Here is a 20,912-nt window from a genome sequence, read left to right on the forward strand (position 1 = left end):
GCCTGGGTAGGTGGTGGGTTGTTTTCAGCTTTCGATAGAGCACCTCTACCTTTTAGTTGCCAAGAAGTATAGCACCCACCAGAATCTAAGTAGCGATCTACTGTCTACATGTACGTGTTCTAATTTCGAGGCAACTTTTATGTCAAATTTTAGCTCCACCATTTTCCATATAAATTTAGCATTACTACATTGGAGAAATAAATGACACGCAGATTCTTCATCAATGCTATGGAGAGGGCACCTGCTATCCAAAAGTACTATTAAGTAAGCCTGGGCATCGGGCCGACCGACACCCGAGCCCGGGCCTGTTCTGAACATTATAACCCGAGCTTGGCCCGAGCTCATCCCGATTAAATTAAAAAATATATTTTAATATAAAGTAATATATAAATGTAATTAATTATAATAAAATATTATATATATATATATATATTAATAAAATAAATATTAAAAATTTATTGGGCCCAGCCCGAGTGCCTTTTTTCTTATTTTTTTCAACTTGCCTAGGGTAAAAAGCTTTTTGCCCATAGCAAAAAATAAAGCTCTAATTAGCAAAAAAGGATCGATATGGTCTTCTAAAAGGAAGCCACAACAAGGTTGTGTTTTTTTTTCTCAACCTTTTCTTATCATATATGTTCCCTATGCTCATCTTACCAACAATCTCTTGACCTCAAAATGTAAATGACATAATCTTTTGGTAGAAAGCTGCACATCCGTTAGCACCTGCTTAATCCAAGAGTGCAGTTACCAATGACTATGTATGAGGGCAAAAATTTCATCACCTATTCAGGGATTCGTACTGAAAGGATAGATAGGTCCTCAACAAGAACAACTTCATGTTATACATGAATGAGTCCACTTCAAAAGATATGTGCGGCAAATGTAGTTTATCACCATAGAATGATTCTAACAAACATTCTTAAAAAAAAAAAAAAGAAGTCGCTGACGAAGACTCGATGATTAAAAAGATTGTTCTTAATGTCAGAAGTTGCATGACAGATGACATGACATTTTGAAATCCATGTTAAAGATGGAGTCTTGAGACACATAGCAAATAGATTGGCATGAAAGAGTTTTGATGAAATGAATTCAAACTTTTGTAGCAGATGCTCGTAATGTAAGACTTCTTTTAACAAGCGATAGTTTCAATCCATATGAAATTATGACCTCAACCTACAGTATTTGGCATGTTTTGTTAGTTGTTTATAATCTTCCACATACCATATTATCGTTGCTGATGGTCCTTTCCTTCAATACATAATGGATTTTCACTGACGGTTGGCAGGGTTGTTGGTGAACGTAAATGTTTTATTGATGGTGTCATCCGTTAGTAAAAGACGGTCATGCTCAATCGTCATGAATGTATTAGTGAGTTGTCTATCTGACAGGTTGCTTCTGCCATTAGTGAAACTATCACTGACAGCTTGCGCACTTTTACCGATGGTTTGTTGTCAGTAGTAATAAGTAGTTTTTTTTTCTGCCCTCTCCCCAAGAAGTATTCTTAGCACACCATGATGTCCTCCACCCATAATGCATAAAAACTTACATGAAGCAAAACGTCTTCGAAGAATGATTACCGAAGCTTGTCTTAAACCTTATAGACATCCAAATTCATCAACAAAGATTGTTCCTTGCAAGACTCAATGTTACTTATCAATTCATACACCAACAGAAATTGATCATATATATATAGGCTTCTTCCAATGAAGGATCGCTTCTCCTCAGCTTGCTTTGCTTATCCTTCACTAGAAATTTCCAGAAGTGAGTATTTTTGTCATCTTCAATGAACCATTTCACTTTAGACTTCTACATCTGAAATGTCTATTCTTCTCTTAGAAAACAGTATTGTTTTTCCCTGAACAGCCACTTGTAACAATCATCAATACTCTTTAGACCCATCCCCTCTCTCTTTGGATCCACATAAGTTGCTTTTCTATGGCTTCGCTAGTCTCTCCAAAGCGCCTTCATAATACTCTTTGCAACAAGCATTTATCTAATACCAATAGTATTTTTTGGTCCTTATTGAAGGTTCCACATTATCATAATTTTAGCTAGGGGTGGAGGCACAAATTTTTTACGAGAAAGCCAAAATATCATTTTTCAAAATTTTTATATAAGACAACCGAAATTTTCTAAAATTTACATATATCTTTTTTTTTAAAAAAAAAAAGAAAAAATAAGGCCCCTCATGGCTCCGCCCCTGATTCTAGTCTCAGTATTATCTAGCTCCCCATTAGAACAGCAGTATTTCATTTGAGAGCATATCCATCCTCTACTTTAGTTGGATTCAACATGAGATAAAAAATAAAGAAGATTTCCAGGTAGAATTCTTATAAAAAAAACTAGTAGGTCCTTATGAACTATTTCAAAATATTAGCAAAAGCTGAAATACCATTTTCCAAAATCTTTGTATAGAACAAGTAATTTTCTTTAAATTGAGGGGGAGGGAGGTTATCATGAATGGCAAACCACCATTGTTTTAAAGAAGGGCGGAACAAGAAATTTTTCATGAGAAAGACCAAATTTATGTTTTTAAATTTTGATACAAGCCGAAATATCATTTCAAAAATTTTATACAGGACAAACAAAATTTTCTAAAATGTACATGTAATTTTTTTTTTAAAACTGAGGTGGTACCAGGGCCCATACGGCCCCCACTCTGCCCTTGTCTTTGAATGTGATAGAACTAAGTTTGAAACCCCCACCATCCCCCTCACCTTCTCTTACTTATAACCACCATAGCATAAGTGGCAGATAACCACCATAGGGGACTGGTGTGGGCTACTAGCAAAACCCACATGTCAAAAGTTTCATTTTAAAAAATTTAAATTACATAATAATACATTAAAGAACACCAGAATTAGACTTGGGCTGGTGATTTGAATGCCCTTCAACTAAATAATCCTTGCTCTCCCATTGCATCACACTCATTTCCTTCAAAACTTTGTTCACAACGGAGAAGAACAACTCTTCCTCTTTACTATCAATTTGGGCACCATCTTGCTTCAACAACGACGTCTTCATAAGTTTAATCATGTCCTCAAATGCAAGGGCAAAGCCAGAAATTTTTTATGAAAAGGGCCGAATTAATGTTTCTAAATTTTGAGTAGGTCGAAATATCATTTTTCAAAATTTATATATAAAATAAGTGGAATTTTCTAAAATTTACATGTAATTTTTTTTTTTTTAATTTTCTTTTTGTGGTGAGGCCAAGTCCCAAGCAAGCCGCTCTGCCCTTGCTCAAGTAGTCGAAAAACTCGTTCCTAATTGGGCGTTAAAACCCCCTCCTTGGCATCTCAAACTTGTTAAGTATGGAGATTAAATTCTAGTTTCCTTTTTGCCCCTCTAGCTCTCTAGCGTGTAATCACTGGAATCCGATACCCTGCAAGCAAGCCAATTTCACATTTAAATTCACCATGCAGTTTCACATGGGAATTTGAATTCGAGGTCTATATTTTATTACATTTGATTAAGATTCAACAAATATAAATGGTGGATCTTATGCTAGTCATACCTAGGATTAAATTTTAATGAAATTTGAATGGGTTTGAATAAGATTCACTTGTTTAAAGTTGGGTTAAGTTAAATTTGATAAATGTTGATTTTGGCATGAATTAGACAAATTTATATCTCTATGATCCTTGGTGGGGTTGAGTCCAAATACCAAGATGGATTTATTCATGCAAGCTAATCAAGCTCGGCTCAGTTTATCAGCTGATATTTTCTTTTGGAGGGCCTACCTTTTCTTTTAAACTAACTTTTTTCCAGATTTTTTTTCTTTTTTGTGAAATTTTCAGCAGCCCCACTTCTCATTTGTCATCTGAGAAAGCATTAAAACTTTTAACGTATTTGTCATTTGTCATTTGATGTTTTTGTTCAGTCTCATCAAATCATTAATTTATCTGATTTTTCTACTTAAAAAGGGACAAAAATGTCGGCCTGCTACTATTTTATATTGCCCACAAAAATTGGGTGTCAATCATAAAAGTTTGGAAAAGCTGAATGCCTATTCGTGAAATTACGACTAAGTATTCTGCTTTAAAAGATATCAAAAAAAGGGAAGATGCTCCAGCTTTATTGAAGTAGGCCTACGCTTATTAACATTAGTCAAAATAGCATATTTATTAGTTTAATCAAAGTTAAATTTAAGAAAAATTGGTCGAAATGGATTGACTAAAATACCCTCTAAGTAGGTTGCTCCTTTATCGTGGTTATTCTTTAGGCTTTTATTTTCTTTACTTTCTTCATCCTTATCTATTTTTAACCTTTGCGAAAATATGATTCTTCTATGCACCTACCATATACAATATAATACAAACTATGTCAATATATATATATATATATATATATATATATGGTAACCTGATCTTTGAGAAGATAACGAATCACAAGTAAACTTTTGAAGGTTAATAAATAGGCACTCGACCTTTGAGAAAACTTCTCAAATAACCGGCTGCTAAAAGAAAAATATTATATTGTATTTTAAATAATAAAACTACCCTTCATCCAGAACCAGTCTTCCTTGGCTGAAAAAAGATATTCTTGTTCTTAAAAAATACACTTTTGTTATTTTTCACAAAAAAATAAACATTTTCTTTTAGGTTGGGTTTAATTTTTCCATGGATTTCAACTCCGAGGAAATCACAAATCCGTGAATTTAGTTGTATCACACTGTGAATTTCAGTATCTATCACCAACGTAGATTTCAAATCAACGCTTTAATGTAAAAAACGTGGATTTGAGATGACCGTTGATGTACAGTAAACAGTAGTTTTAGAATTTCTCTCAATAGTTGAACACCTAAAGGTTAACTTTCAATGATTGTTATTTATCCAAACGTTAGACAGCATTTTTTTTATTTTTTGTCAACTATTTTATATGTGTTTCATGAGAAAAATGGTACTTTACCACAATAATTAAAAGAAAAGGACTTTTATTTTTTATTTTTATCTATCATAAAACTTATGTTTGGCTTGTATAAATTAATTGAAAATTTTCACCCGTGTTTGCATGACAGTCCGTTTTTAAGCCTCGGCCGAGCAACAGAGTTTTCAGACCGACCGAGGCAGTTTCCCTATGTCAATAAATGAAGAGGGAGTCGTCCACAACGAACAAAAGACCTGAAGAACTTCGGCCCTTAATATAGAGACTTGGCATCTGTTGGTGAAGAAAGGATGAATGGTTGAGGCTGGTGGCCATGAGGCCGAGGAAAGAGATGGTTCCATACGAGAACCAGAGGGCTTCAACCACCAACTGCTGCTCTTCAAAGTCTGGTTTCTTTCAAAGGGAAAGCACCCCCTCTTTCTTCCCTCTCCCCTACTCCTGTGATCTTCCTTTTCTGTCACAATGCTTCTGTTTTTCTCATAACTCCTCTGTTCATCTTTTGTTTCTTTGCTTTCTTTTTCTCTGGGGAGTTTTCGTGATTTGACATCTGGGTTATGCTTGATGGGTCTTCGGCTTTTTATCTCTTTCCTCGATGAATTGGCCTCTGACATTCAGTTGGACGTGCTCCTCTCTCTCTACTTTCTTTTATTGCTTTTGCCACTTTGTGATGGCTATTTTCTGCGATGCTTCTGTGCCTCCGTCGCACCAGTTACAAATATGTCCCTCCCCGACAAATTACTTGACAAGAACGTCTGTCTGTGACTGTGAGTGTTTGCTTAAAAGTTTTCGCAGATCCCACAGAAAATATCTTATACTGTGTTTTGTCAAGAAAATTTCTCATACTTTTGGAAAGGCCACAGGAGGAGAGATTTTTCATTGTGATTGTTTGATGGTACTGTTCTCGTAGGGTTTTGGTGGTTGAGGCTCGGTCTGATTCGGGCTTTTCTTTCTAGAGATTTTCTAGTCATGGAGGGAAATACAGGCAGTGGGAGTACTGTTAAGTTAAACCGATGGCTGAAAATGATTTTCCAGTATTGAGAAAATCATTTCACTACATAACAGGCTTTGAAACTAGCCCACGATTTCGTTTCGTATCTATGAACGTTAGGAACTTAACGTGCAAGAGATTGGGATGAAGCCAAATTGAATTTTCAGCAGTTTCAGAAACTGATTGATGTATTCAAGAACCCTCAAACTCTTCTTTTAGAATACAACCAAGTTATTTCTAAATCTGTTAAGGATGTATGTGTGCTTTTACTGAATCTTTAACTTTTCCGTCTCTGCCGCAGACAAAAGAAATGTGAAAAGAATTCAGGTTCACATTTGGCGGCAGCCAACGTTCTTATAGCACTTGACACCGCCTTACTAAAATGAAAAATATGCAGAAGAGCTCACACGAGTTATGCGTGCTTCACATTTGAATATTTTTATACACGACATAAAGTTTATAAAGTTAATAATTGCCTCTTTTTCAGCCGTCTTGAATGGGAATTGAACTCACCTCTACGCAGAGCGGCGTGAATCCGACTCAATCTTTTCGGGAGAGACAAAAAAATATTCTTAAAAGAGTCTCGCATAACCTTCAATGTATTATGTGCATATCTGTAAATTTGCTGCTGAGAAAACAGACTTGTATAAATCTCCACTCCAGAGACGCAGTTTGAGGCTTGTGGTTTCTGGGTAGCTAGCCATTTAGAGCATGCATTGAAACGCGGTTACAGAGTACCAGCGACACGCCTTTAATTGCAGAAAGTTTCCTTCTTTGTTCTCTAGGAACTCTGCACTGCATTCCTTGTCCTCAGTCGAGTTCTCATTCTCTTTCTGTATTTATAGCAAGTTACTGTTACATGTGGGCAGTGGCGGCCTTTTTATGGTAGTAGACCTCCTCCAACTCTTGCCTTGAAACTTCTGTTCCATGTTAAAACAGTGAAGGTAGTACGCTCTCTATCATCATCTCTTATCTTTTCCTTTTCCCTTCTTACTTCCAAGTTCCAACAACTTTGGCTCCAGTACCTCTCTCTCTTTATATCTGTGGTACAGATGCACACAAACACATAAATCCACATGTTAAAGGGACCAGTGCAGTTTCTTTTCACATTCTCACTCTTCTAACGAGCGTTTATAAGGATACAACACTTGTCTATCTTTGCTGTTCTCATCTTTTCTTTTGAGAAGATTGTAACAACATACCAGTGTTTTAGCTGCTTTTAAATGTTGATGGTTCAAACTTCAAAGCCTGGATTTCGAAAAGGAAGCACACAGCAATCATAGGGGGAGTATGCTTTCTGCAATTAGGGTAGTGCCCGGAAACTTTTCCTAACAATGTGAACAAAAGACGACCTATGAAACCCAAGTCCCAGAGGTTGTATGTCGGTTTCCATTTTCTCTCCTTTCCCGTTCCGTTCATGCAAGGATTTCCTTTTCTTTTAGAATCACTGCCAGAAAGAAGCATTTGATCCTTTTTCCTCTTTTCATGAACAATTCAGGAGTCCTGCTGTTGTGGGCAGTCATCAATTTGCGCTCAGCTGAGGAGCTCGAAGCCCTTAGCCAAGAAGACTGATGGAGGAAGAGCAAGAGGTGGAGTCCTCAAGGAAGCCTGAGAAGAAGGTAGAGGATTCTTTGTTTGTGAAGGTTAACATGGACGGGTTCCCCATCGGTCGGAAGGTCGATCTCAGGGCCTACGACAGTTATGAGTCGCTGTCTCAAGGGCTTCAACAGTTGTTCAGCAGATTCTTAGACGGTAAGACCCTCTGCTTTCTCTGTTAATACACCGAAAAAGAAAGGAAGGAAGGAAAGAACTCTGTTAACTGTAACTGCATAATGCTCTTCATCTTTACCTTATAAATACCCCATTTTCCTTGGGCTTCTCTTCAATTCACTCTCTTTTAGTCGCCAGTTCTGCAATTCCAGGTTGCTTTTTCATGGACCGACCTCTATTTCTGAACATCTCTTTGATTTCCTACCTTTTGTTTCCTTGTTCCTTCTTATGGTCTTCACTTTACTGCTACTGTCGTGATTTGTACAGCACGGTGTCAAATGATTTTCAAAATATTGCAATCTTATTACAAGATTTTTAAGGCAGATATGATGTCGAGGATACTGTTTCTTGTAGTCATTCTAAATATGTTCTGTTTGATCACAGTACTTCCAGGACAACAACAGTTTTCTTGGTTATGAGAGGGAGGGAGAGAGAGAAGCAGGCTTTTTTTTTTTTTGCCATAAATTCCCGAAGGAACCAAAACTTCTTAAACATGGAAAGATTTATACCTGAACTTTCCTGAGAAGTTGATGTGTGGTGCTCAGTTGGTTGCATGTTTGTACCCCATACTACAGTGTTGCAATGTTGACAGTGATGTTGAACTTTGTTCTTCTCTGTTCTTCACTGTCACTGTTTTTTCTCTTCAGTTTTTTTTTCTTTTCTAATTTTCTTTCTGAGTCTCACTGTGGACCTCTGTACTTGGAACTAGATTTTCTCTGTACTTCATTTCCCACTTTTTTTTATTGGTTTTTCATGAGGAAATGTCTTCTTATTATTTATTTTATGTGGCTTTCTAGAGCCTATATTTCCGTGTCATTCCCCATCCAATGCCTGTTGCCACATTTTTATTCATTTGTTTTTTCTCCTTTTTCATTCTTTAATGAATACTTCAACTGGGGGTTCTGTCCACTTGTTCTGATCTCCCGAAACTTGTGGTTCAAGAACTTGGACCTATCTAGGTGCAGTACTATCATCAACTTACTGAGAGAACTGAGACCTATCTAGGGACGTCCCCATCTGGTTCCAATGACTACATCAACTTGGTCCTTGACCCACTTCAGTTCCATGTCTTAACCACATTGTGACCAACCAGCTACTGTGAGCAGAAGCTAAACTGCCCAAACCTTCATGGTGGAGCCAGCAGAGCCGGGAGGAAGCAGCCGAACCCGGCAATTGAATGGGACCTGTTTAGGTTTTGACTGAGCCAACTACTTGAGTCATCTGTTTCTCTATCTATATGGGTTCAGGCTATCTATGATTCTCTTAGAAAGAGATTTAGCAATAAGAACTTCTGTTAGTTGTTGGCCTAATGCCGGTTGACTGAGTTGGTCAAGGTCAGCACGATCTAGTCGTCTTTGGTCTAGTCACAGGAACCAAACCAAGTTGGGGCTGATTGATCAGTTCCCAGGGGACCCAGCCTAGTTCAGGGACCTAGCTTGACTGGTGATGGCTGGGAACAATGGCCTTGACCCTACATTTGTATGGACATGGGCCAAATACCAGGAGGGACTTTCTGCCCCCTAATGTGGACCTATATGCAAGATTTGAAAACTAGGGCTTGGCCTTTGCCGTATCCACATCCCCAAATGGAGGAAGAAGGATTTGGAGCCAATCTGCCAAGATCAACAAGATGCCAAAGAATTTGGTAGGATTTGGTCTAAATTAAAATAGTACAAATGTCCACCAAGTTTAGGGGATCCAGTCCTTCATAGCTGTAGCTCTCTACCTGAATCAAGTCTCATGTTATCCCCTTGCCAAACTGGCAGGTAGAGTATCAATGTGTGTAGGCTTGTGTGTGCAGTTGCCCACACGGACCCGTATAATATTATCTTATTTATGCATTAGTTCCTCCATATAATTTAGTTTACTGCACATTGGCGCCCCTGCAATCTAAAATTTCTTATGTTAGTGCTCTTTAGCTACAAAATTTCTACTTCACAACGGTTATGTGCAAACCTGGTGTATCTTGAGTGTTTAGATCTAATCCAAATGAAACTTATCAATCAAACTTTTTTGAGATGCAGATACCTTTTGAAAGGCCAAAAAAATTTGATTTTATTGCTTGAAATCCTTGTTTATATATATATATATATATATATATAGAGAGAGAGAGAGAGAGAGAGAGAGAGAGTGTGTGTGTATGTGATACTGTTTTGTTAATGGTTTTTGTTGCGTGTTGGCAGTGGAGATCAAAATGGAAAAGGATGCTGGTGAGCACGTTCTTGTCTATGAAGACAGTGAGGGAGACCGTTTGCTAGTTGAGGACGTGCCATGGGAGTGAGTCTTCTTCATATTCCCTTTCCTTTCTGTTAATATTTCTCTTTCAATATGAACGGCCTCTCGTTTCCTATCATAAGAGAAAAAAGAAGAAAAAATAGTCTCACTGGAACTTGGCTGGGAGAAAGTCAGCCGACCAACTGGCCATAATTGTCGCCAAATTTCCTTTTTCTTCCTCATGTAATGTCAAGATTCATTTTATTGAGAACAATACTTTTCTTAAAAATCATATCAAATATAAGTTTTTTCTTTCTAAAGCAATTGCATGTTATAATTTACAGTGTTATATAACTTTATTATATTTTCCTGATTAAACTTTTTTTGAAAAATAATAATAAAAAAAACTATTTTGTTTTTTTCCTTTATTTATTATAATACCAACCAATTCAAATCAAGTGACTGATTCCTGTGAATCTTTTTCGGACAGCGATTTGAATTTAACAAAACAAAAAAGATTTTAGTTAACGCAGAGCCCCAAAAGGGTCAGCTAATTGGCCACTAGCACTTAGACCTATCCCCTTCAATTCTTGGCCTACTACACGCCAAGTGGAAGGACCAAGGGACTAAATTACGACGAGATCCGATCCTTTGCCAGTATCCGAAGTGACATGGACCCTTTACAAAGGCCGGAGAAAAAACAGAGCCTGACCCCAGTCCAGGGTCAAATCACCCTTGTCCCCCAGATCCAACAAGGGAGATCCAGATCCAAAACCCGTTTCTTTACTTGCGCAGTTGCCCTTCCTCTTTTCATGGGACCCGAATTCAGATCCAGATCTAAATTCATTTAGGAGGAAAGTTTTAGATTCTCTTTGTCAGGCCTAACTCTGGCTGCCTAACCCTAAGGCCCTCCTGGGACAAAGGCCAAGTGACATGACCACTCATGAAATTTAAAAAAAAAATGATATTTTTAATAAAAACAAGAAAAAAAAATTAAAATAATAATATTTAGTTCTTTCAGGTGCTGACGTACTGCTAGCCAATAGTTTAGAGAGGACCCACCTGTTGGGGGGGGTGCTTTTATCCACTACTTATACTTATCCGGAGGCCGGACCGGCTGGTTCGGACCCAGTCTGGTACGGTCTAAATCAACGTCTAACTGGTTCTGACATGGGTTCAGAACCGATCCATGGGCTGTCGCAATTCACTGTTTTGACTAAAACCGTGGCTGCCGCCGTCGCCCTCCCAGTCCATGTCCGAGCTGTCACTGTGTGTTCTCATTTTCATCAAACGCTTCTCTTTATTTTCTTGTGTGTTCGTTGCAAGAAGTACAATTAGGGTGCCATTGGTTAACATAGAAGCTACTTCACTAGAAGATTATTATCTTCTTATAACATATATATATATATATATATATATATATATATATATGCTTTGAGTACGCTATGTTATTGCTTCGGGTAGGAAACATTATCTTATCAACTATTGAAACCTTTGTTTCTTAAATCTAATTAGAAGAACTTAGCTTTATCAAATATTGTATTTGAAGCACACAGTGTTGTTATCAAACGCCCTTATGAAGATTTGGTTGGTTTGGCTGGGGCGGAGCCACGTGTGGGCAATTGCGCGGGAAACCTGTTGGGTTATGGCTATAAGCCTACGCACCCTCTCTTGATAATTGAGGGCCCGCTCACCTTTCATGAGATAAGTTACAAACTTTATTAATAAAAGCCTTAAAAAGGATTATCCACTACTAAGCCTAATAAACTGCCTAGCTGGGCACTCGGGGAATCCAAAGAGGCCAGCTATGAAGGCCCAGCACCTTCTTTGTACTTGTATGAAAAAATTAACACATACAAGGACTCCTCCAAGCAAACCTCAAAAAATCCCTACATTGACTGTTAGGTTTTCTGTCTTTTTTTTATTTCATTTTTTTTATTTTTTTAAGAGTGAGTGGTTCGAGCATTCCTTGAGACCTTTTACGGTTTAGAGGTAGATTGCATTAGGACGTGAGAGTGACCACTCCAATATTTGAACTTAGAAGATCTAAACCACCTTGTCGCCCAGTACACTACCATCCCTCGGGATTAGGTTTTCTACTTTATCTTTCTCTCTCCAATTTGCTTCTTGCTGTGCATTGTTGTGTTGATTGGTGCTGGTTGATTTTACATAATTTTTATGTAAATATTAGTTAAGCTTAAGTTTTTACATATTTACATATAAAACACTCCTTGAAATATATAGTGAGTGCTCCTCAGCCAAATATTCGAACACTAGAGATCCAAATTCAAAGCCGCAAATCCCGAAGTATATGAACAGTAGAGGTGTTTTTCTGGAAATAGTAACATTTTTCTCCACATTATCTTGGGTGAATTCATTTGGCAGGATCCGAGAGATAATCTGGAAAAATATGTTATAATAAGGCTATTGTTTTAGTGGATTTATCTCGAAGTTCTGAATTGGGTTCTGGCTGGATGTCAAACACATGCTGGACAAATCTGCAGCCCTAATTTTTGCTTTACACCGAACCTATGGGTTGAAACTTTCCAAGTCTTCCTTTCTTCCTAATCAATCAGCTAGTTGTTGTCAACTAGTTTGTTTCTTCCCACTTAATCTAAAGTTGATCTGATTTTTCTTTTCATAGGTTCAACGTAATTGGTATCAATCTTAATCATGTTCCATCATACTAGATGTGAGTATAATATATTTGGCACGTTATAGCACGTCTCTAACTACTAGATTTTTCATAAATGATGAAAAATATACGCACGCAAAGTTTTGGCAACAATAAAATATACTCTCAAGCTCTCGCTCTTGTTCAAAATGTACCTAAGTTCTTCTGTAGCTGTCGACAAGATACAATGGCGGCTACCCATCAAGTGAATTTAAATTATAGCCTTTTTTCTTCTTTAACTTTGAACAACTAATGCGGCGATTATGAAGCAAGAAGAGTTTATCAACTTGTGCTGCATAACTTGAAAGGATAAAGAAGATTAGGAGAATGAGGACCATAACTTATATAACCAAGTATTGTTCTACTCTCTCTCTCTCTTTCTCTCTCTCTTTCTCTGTGTGTGTGTGTGTGTGTTGCTGTTGTCCTCAATGTCTTAGTTCAACCATTGTTGCTCAAGTATTTTGGCAATGTGGTGCAGATTCTCTCTCTTTCTTCTCCATGCAAGCGGTTCTATTTCGATTCCCGTGGGAAGCTACTGTCCTGATGGCGTTGAGAGATACTGTTGGTTTGGGTTGAGGGGTGTTTGTCTTCTACTCTCTGTTGGACACTACTCTAGTAACTTCGATCTAATCCTTGTGCTCTCTCTCATGGTTTGCTGTTGTACTCAATCTCTTGGTTCAATCATCGTTGGCATTGCAGATTCACACACACACTCTCTCTCACGCCCGCTGTCTTTCTCTCTTTCCTGTGGACACTTCAATAATTGTCGTTCCAGTCAATTGAGCTTTCACTCATCATCTTTCTCCAGGTGTTGCTGCTTAGATATCTTCTTTTGATTTATCTGCAACATTGACTTCGTTGTGACTCAATTATCATTGGCTTTAGCAATGTTAATTTTGTATATTTTATAAGTACAAGGTATGAACATACTAGATAACAATTTTTTTTTTATTTGTACTAATATTTTTAGTATATTTTTCAAAAGATCTTGATTTTTTTTTTTTTGTTGGAAAGGTGGGCTACTCGCCCAACTCTTTCTATCTTAAAGTAACAAAGTGGAGTTGGGCAAAGCTCCTTTTGGAGTATAAAGTGTTGAGCCAAGTGAACTCTTGTTAAATCTTATCAACATTTCAAAGCCTCCTAGCTTTTGGGTTACGCCAACATTTCACACATTAAAGAAATCTTCCTGCTTTCTTCATTTCTTAGTTAGATAGTTTTCTGTCTTTTGCACTTTATTCTGAAATGGAACTTGTATTTCATGTAAAGACATTTCAATGCCCAACCTTTTCGCAATATTATCTGTGTCAGCCTGCCACGAGAAATCCAACACTTGCATGATTTTTCTCCTTCTAACCAAGTTGGTACCTAGAACACATTTTTCCATGAACTTTCCATGTATCCAACATTTTCATCATATAATTTCCATGAGTTTTCCATGTACCAACATTTCCAACGTATAATTTCCATGAATTTTCCATGCCTCCAACATTTCCAACATATAATTTTCCATGCATGAAATATTTCCATCACTACCTGATGTCCACGGTACAGGTTATATGTTCATGGGAGTGCACGTTTGGCATCCAAAATCTTTGAAATACCCTTGATGTTTAAAAACAAGGAAAGCACCCTACGTGGACATAAACGGAAACCAAAAAAGTAGTTTTTTTTCATGAAAAAGCCAAACCACGTACCCTTTCCCTCACACAGCCGAACACCGAGGGCCAGAACACCCCAGCCGCTCTACCGCAAAAGAGATCACAGGTAAAGTCGATGCAAGTGAACGTAGTTCGCATTTGTCAATCAATGTGAACCATTTTCTCAGGAAAATTATATGTGAATTATTTTCACAAGACGTGTCTTGTGGTCGCGTTTTCCCTCCAATCTAGTCTTGTCATTGTGCAAATTCTCTGCGACTGCGAGTGTGTTTGATTAACGTTTCATGAACCGCAAATTATAATTTCTGTCTTGGAATCGATTTTCACATATATATCATTTTATTTCCAGGACCTTCGTGAACTCAGTGAAGAGGCTTTGGATCGTCAGTGGCTCTGAAGCACCAGCTACCGGTAAATCTACTTGCACGTTCAGCTTTACATGTTGAAATGTGTTGCTTTTCCTGTGGTTGCAAAACGAGATAAGCAACTCTTGTTTCTTTCTCTTTCTCTTGCAAAGAGTTTCTCCTTTCTTTTTTCTTGCGAATCGAGATCTACTTATCTTGTATCTTGTGATGTTTGTGTTATTAGTTTTTCACTTATTTATTTTTCACTTTTAGTTTTTTTAAAATTAAAAAAAAATCGTATTTTTTTCGTTTTTTTGTTTTTTTTTTTTCAAGCTCGCCGTATTTTACTAGAGAATAACCTCGCCGTTTAAAACGTCGAGACGTTATTTGTGGTACTATCAACAAGCTAGGTTGGTCTTGATCCTAGACTCATGAGTTCAAATCTTACAGCTTTTTGCTTGGACTTAATATAATTTTCTTTTTTACAAGTGATATTGTTGCATGATTAAGATGTCCATTGTGGAATTAGGTAGTCAAGTTAGAAGGCAAAAACAGACTTCAAATTTTATAGCAGTTTCTCTCACAGAGCTGCCAAACTTGATTACAGACCAAATTATAGGTACATATATCTCCATATAAATTCTTAAAACCTCTGAAACTGGAATTGAACTTCTAAGTGTTGTTTATATTTACTGCCATGTCAAATTTCTCCAGGTAATAATCATCTCTTGTTAAATTATTATTTATGATTATTAACTAACTATAGATTTGCTACTTTCTTGTCAAATTTTTCTAGGAAACAGGATTTCATTAATAATGTTATTATTGTTCTTATTTCTATTTTCTATAAGTTGAACTGTTGTGATACAGATTGATACTGTGGGATATTTCAAAGCGTTTTGGTTAATTTTGTGTTCCAATTATGTGCGCATCAAAGTCACAAATAATGTCTGAGTTTAAACGGTGAGTTTTTTCTCGCTATAATACGATGAGCTTGAAAAAACAGGAAAAATACGGTAAATTTTTAAAATTTTTTAAAAACTACAAATGAGGGGAAAATAAATTAAATGAGAAACTACTAACACAAACATCAAAAGATAAATAGATTTGCAACAAATAAAAATAGAAAAAAAAAGTGAAAAAAATGCGAAAAAACGCGTTTTGTTTTTAACGTTTTTTTTCAAAGAAACTCGTTTTTAAAAGTTTTAAATGTCCATTTAATTTATCACGTTTTTTTTCGTGTATTTTTTTGAAAAAAAAAACGTGTTTTTTGTGACAACTAAACCAATCTAAATATTAGCGAACAATAGATGTGCTAATATAAATGAGTAAAAAATGAAGAAAGTGCGATAATACTGTAAAAAATGGTGGCTTTTGATGGGAGACCCACTAAACTAATAAACTATGTGCATAAGTCTCCTAGCTTATGTCTCAATTGTCAAAATGATAGATTTGCACTCAAGAAAGATGACAAAGAAGGTCCAATAACTGGTTAATAATTTAATATCTCCTTAAAAAAGATAATGTAGAACGTTTATTTTTTTGTGATGTCAGCCAATACATATCTCTATCACACGCAAATCTGTTACTGGAAGCACCGCAGTTCATTGGTGCGCCATAAATTGTCATTGATACTCTTATGATGACGGTCTTTTTAGTGATTGATTTTTAATTTTTAGTCATTTGACAGCATTCAACATTCAGTGGATGTGAACTCCATTATATGCGCATGTATGAAAACTTTGTTACGATGTCAATATACGGCTGTCTATGTCATGTGGACTTGCTTGAGAGGGTGTCTCACCCATGTTGACGCAGGGTTAAGTATTTGACACGGCAAAATGATAGTTGATATTGATTTGGTTAATTTCCACATATTTGTTTATTAGTTTTATGTTCTATGAATATAAATATATTGTTTGTGCACTTACAAGCTTTGTATATCTGGACGCGTTTGGTAAGAAAACATTGTGATATTCAAATACTTGTTCTTCAAATTAAAAGCTTTGTATATATATCCATGGAAAACTGGTGGGTAAGTGCTAGAACTTTAGGTGCTAGAGTCGTAAGAAGTGTTCTCAACTTTTGGTTTTTTTCATATGGACAGTTAAAAGAGAGAAAGGAGAAAAAGTTGTGAATTAATGCTAACTAACTAACTAACTAACTAACTAACTATATATATATATATATATATATATATATATATATATATATATATATATATATATATATCAGTTGAAGTTTTATCTAATCACAGCCACCCAATACAATGTATTGGACAAACATGACTAAACACACTGTTGGATGGATTGGATTCTGTGGTGTGTTGTAATAGGTTGGAGGATTTCTCCATCCAAACTCTCTCTCTCTCTTTATATATATATATATATATATATATATATATAGTTGTGTCTCTACGCCCAAATCTTTTGCGATCGAACTTATTTACTCATGAAACAACCCAACAATTTGCCTGCAGTTTGTGAGAAGAGAAAAACCCAAGGTAATGTTGGCATTAGATTTATGGTGGAAACTCAACGATTTATTATCATATTCCATTTTCTCCTTTGAATTTTAACATTCAGATAAGCCACACTACTAGTGGTAAATTACATTTTGAGAACCAAAAAAGCTTGAGAATAATGAAAGATGCCTCCATCTCCAAGCCTTAAGGTACCGCCTCCTATTTATTTGTTCTTACTCTTCTTTTAGATTTTTGAATTTGTCTTCTTTAACAACTTTATGTTTTACTTGACCCGAAAAGATGAACGTGAATGAATAAAATGAAAAACTAAGGAGGAAGGTAGCAAGGAAAGTTAACAATTTAAAAAATTTAAGCTTGAACAAAATCTTTGGGCTGTTTTTTCTATAAGTTCTAAATCTTGGGTGCCATTTGAATTATTTCTAAAAAGCTAAGTGCTACTATAAATGAAGATGTTCCTTTCCTCTATTCCACATACTAACATGTTGATGTTTCTCTTGTTTCAGTCACAAGAAGATCCACCAAGTATGATTGATGGTAATGAAGTTAGTGGTTCTTCAAATAAAGAGAGAGGGAGAGATTTTGTTAATATCATTTTGCTGTGCTATTCTCAAGCTTGTTCTGTGGATGCCTCCCTCTATGTGTTTATGGGGAATTGTATGCTTTTGATGAACATTCAAGCTTGTATAGGCCATCATAACTCTTCTTAATACAACCAAGGCCAGTTATTTGTGATCTTCAACTCCTAGTCTATGCTTTGGCGGAGTAGATCATGTCATTTCCTTGTTATTCGTATTATTTGGAACCCTTGTTGGAAGAGCTCTAGGAACTTGTCATCTGCTGTTTCTTTTCAAATCGGTTTTTTGAAATAAAATACATTAGAGGGTGTTTGGTAAGAAAGCCATTGTGTTCTTGAAACACATGTTAGTAAAATACCTACTTCAAGAACATTATCCTCTTCTTTTAAAACACATGCTGTGATTATGTATGTGTTTGATTGTTGGATTTAAAGAAAAATAAAAAAACATCCATGATGGCCATATTTCTTGGACGCATATAGATTTTTTGAAACTTTGTTTTCTTACCAAACACGTACTGATAATGTCATGTCCTTCTCGTTGATAAAATTTTTTATTGCCACAAATTTTTCTTGCCTTAGCCTTGTACAACAGGAGGTGCACCTTGAGAGTGGAACTCCAAACAACCTTTAAAGGTTTAAACGGAATGGTCCAATGATATTGTATGGAACACATTAAATGGTGATTTATGTATCTACCTCAAATTCATAGAACAATTATCAATTATTTTGTTCGCCAAATGGATTCTTAGGGTCCTTCAGCACTTTGTTAATGTGCCATGAATATGTTCTAAAAAGTGGGTCATGAATGTTTGTTTGGCACTCGCTGTGTGTCTTCGCTGTTAAACAACACTTTAGGGGCCGTTTAGAAACAATCTATTAGACACTTTTAAAGTGCTCCATGACTTTTTTGGACCAAAGCATGAAATAATAATATATTGTTATTGTTTCGAAACTACCTTTTAGGGATTGTCGGACAAAACATACATTTTGTGATTGTCTCTTGAATATACTGAAAAGATTATAGACAATTTATGGAACATCAAAACTATTGTTCCATGAATTGTTCAATGAACTTGTCCCAACTTTGGAACACATTCATAAGACAGTAACAAAATATTCCTACCAAACTATTTTAATAAAGGTATTTTGTGAGGGCTCACCTAAAGATCAAGGCAGATTCATGAATCATTATAATTAATATTTAATAAATTTGTTTAATCTTTGAGGCATGTGCATGAGACGCTCACAAATATTTCTACTGCCAAATGACCACTTAAGGTTTTCACCAGCTGCCCCTAATTAATTCTTATACAAGCCCATTCATGGCCACATTTTATCACATTGTCGAAAATATCATTTCTGGGTTTTTCTTGGGCAATAATCATGTAGGGTTGACTTGAAATTCAAAAGTTTGAAAATCTAAAAAATGATAAACAGTAAGTTTTATACTATTTTCTTGCAAAACGTTGATAAAATGTTGACATGTTAAAGAAAACCTCCAATTTTTAAAATATATTAAGGACTTCAGGAAACAAAAAAAAAAAAACAATTTTATGCTTTTTTTGGCATTTTTTTCAATGTATCGTGATTTTTTTTATATTGAAATTGGCATTGAGATCATCTAAGTTTGCAAAATCAGTTAAAGCATGCCTTGTTGCAGAACGTAGGCAAGAATCGCATATCCTTTTCCATAAAAAGAACAAAAAAGGAAAATTACATTCAGAGCATGTAGATGACATGACGCTATAAAGAAGTACTATCGTTTTGTTGTATACGTTGACAAATAAAAGCACAATTTATAGGGAAATGTTTACACATAATTCAATTTATGATAAAGAAAGTCTTTAAACGGCATCTTTATCTAAGATAGAAAGGAACAAATAGATAGAACTAGAGTGCAATTATAGTGGTAGGGCTGGCCATGTACAGTTGATGGTAGTTGCAAGCAGTTTGTTGGTGACTGGTTGGTAGCTTCAATAATGGCGGTTGCGCTAAAGTGATAATGATCCATTTAAGTTTCAAAAAGCTAAAGGTTCATTGGCTTTTAGATAAAAATCAACATTCACCTACATGTTCATGTTCTTAAGCTGGTTACTTTCCTTGGTTCTAGATACTTTGTTGCTCAAACAATCAGGGGCAGAGCTAGGATTTTTTTTCAGGGGCAGGCCAAACAGTTCAACCTCAGATTTGGGTAGGGCCAAATAGTTGGTGGTAGTTGCAAACAATGGTATACAACATTGAGGCTATCAACCTTCTCCCAAGGGTTTATACCTTCTTCGGCTTGTAAAGGAGGTTGACACTCATGATAACCAAACCAGAAGATGGTCTCCTTCCCATCGCTTGCTCCACTACCCTCATGTTTAAACAAACACCAGATTGTGCCACCATGTGGAAAAGAGGGCTTCAGATCCTTAGTTTACGGCCAAAACTCAAATTTCAGGTTAGCTAGGAGGGAGGTCTGTCATTAAATCCGTAGATCCGAGATTCCCAATGATCTTAAATCACCTCGGATATCAAACCTGAAGCTATATCACAGCCCTTAAATGCTAGCAGAAAAAAAATGATCCATTCAATCAAAGTTTATCTAGACAATCAATGTGCTAAACGCATTTGTCCAATGTGGTTGCTATGCATGTACTTGTGACAAAGGGTTTGCAGCTAATTTGGTACCTACAATGTTGGTGAACACAATGAAGTCATACATGAGAAAAAAGGTTTTAAACATTGTTGTAGACCCTAATACTGTTTTTGATAGCTTTGAATTTCAGATCCGAGGCCACCACATGTCTCCAAACCTTGTATGTGTGGTCAGCCCTCTCTCCCACTAGACTACAAATCCATGGATTTTATAAAGTGACACAGATTTGAGATCCCCAATTGAGAAATCTACTGCTTGTTCAAGCTGCGGATTTAGCCCAGCATAGATTTGGAATCAGCCTTGGATGCTGTCAAACATAGCTCCATGTTCTTTGTCAAGTTAGAAGAAGCAGCGGCATGTAAGATCATATATAATCAAGTAAGGTTCTAATTCAAGTTAAATGTCATTCACTTGATTTCTTGTTAGATTGTTCTATGTTCAGATTAAGACTCTCATGCTACCATAGTGTCGAACTTCTGGCAAATATGATGGTCGGAGGAGGAAGGAGATGAAAATGGCAGCTGTTCGAGTTTAAGAACGTACAAAGTGCCCAACAATAATAGCTCTCCAATAAAAATTAGAAACACAATCAAACAACCATTGAGATTTTAAAGAACTAATTCAAAAGAGAGAGATCATATTGGACGAGGCTATCAAGCAACCTTCTTCTGCTACATTGG

General features: G+C 36.2%; 1 protein-coding gene across 3 annotated transcripts; it reads left to right on the forward strand.

Annotated features, from left to right (window-relative positions):
- Positions 1–5,134: 5,134 nt before the first annotated feature.
- On the forward strand, positions 5,135–17,764 carry LOC116266751 (auxin-responsive protein IAA28-like). Of its 3 annotated transcripts, none has more exons than XM_031648071.2 (5): positions 5,135–7,246; positions 7,371–7,624; positions 9,826–9,919; positions 14,538–14,599; positions 17,521–17,764. In XM_031648071.2, exons 2-5 carry the CDS (start codon positions 7,444–7,446, stop codon positions 17,547–17,549), a joined length of 366 nt encoding a protein of 121 aa, XP_031503931.1. In that variant the 5' UTR covers positions 5,135–7,246; positions 7,371–7,443; the 3' UTR covers positions 17,550–17,764. The 3 variants fall into 3 exon arrangements, with proteins under 3 accessions (XP_031503931.1, XP_031503933.1, XP_031503932.1); XM_031648073.2 differs by having other exon boundaries at positions 5,135–6,816; XM_031648072.2 differs by having other exon boundaries at positions 5,139–5,268.
- Positions 17,765–20,912: the final 3,148 nt, after the last annotated feature.

This window comes from Nymphaea colorata, chromosome 13 (assembly GCF_008831285.2).
Source record: "Nymphaea colorata isolate Beijing-Zhang1983 chromosome 13, ASM883128v2, whole genome shotgun sequence".
Taxonomy (NCBI): Eukaryota; Viridiplantae; Streptophyta; class Magnoliopsida; order Nymphaeales; family Nymphaeaceae; genus Nymphaea; species Nymphaea colorata.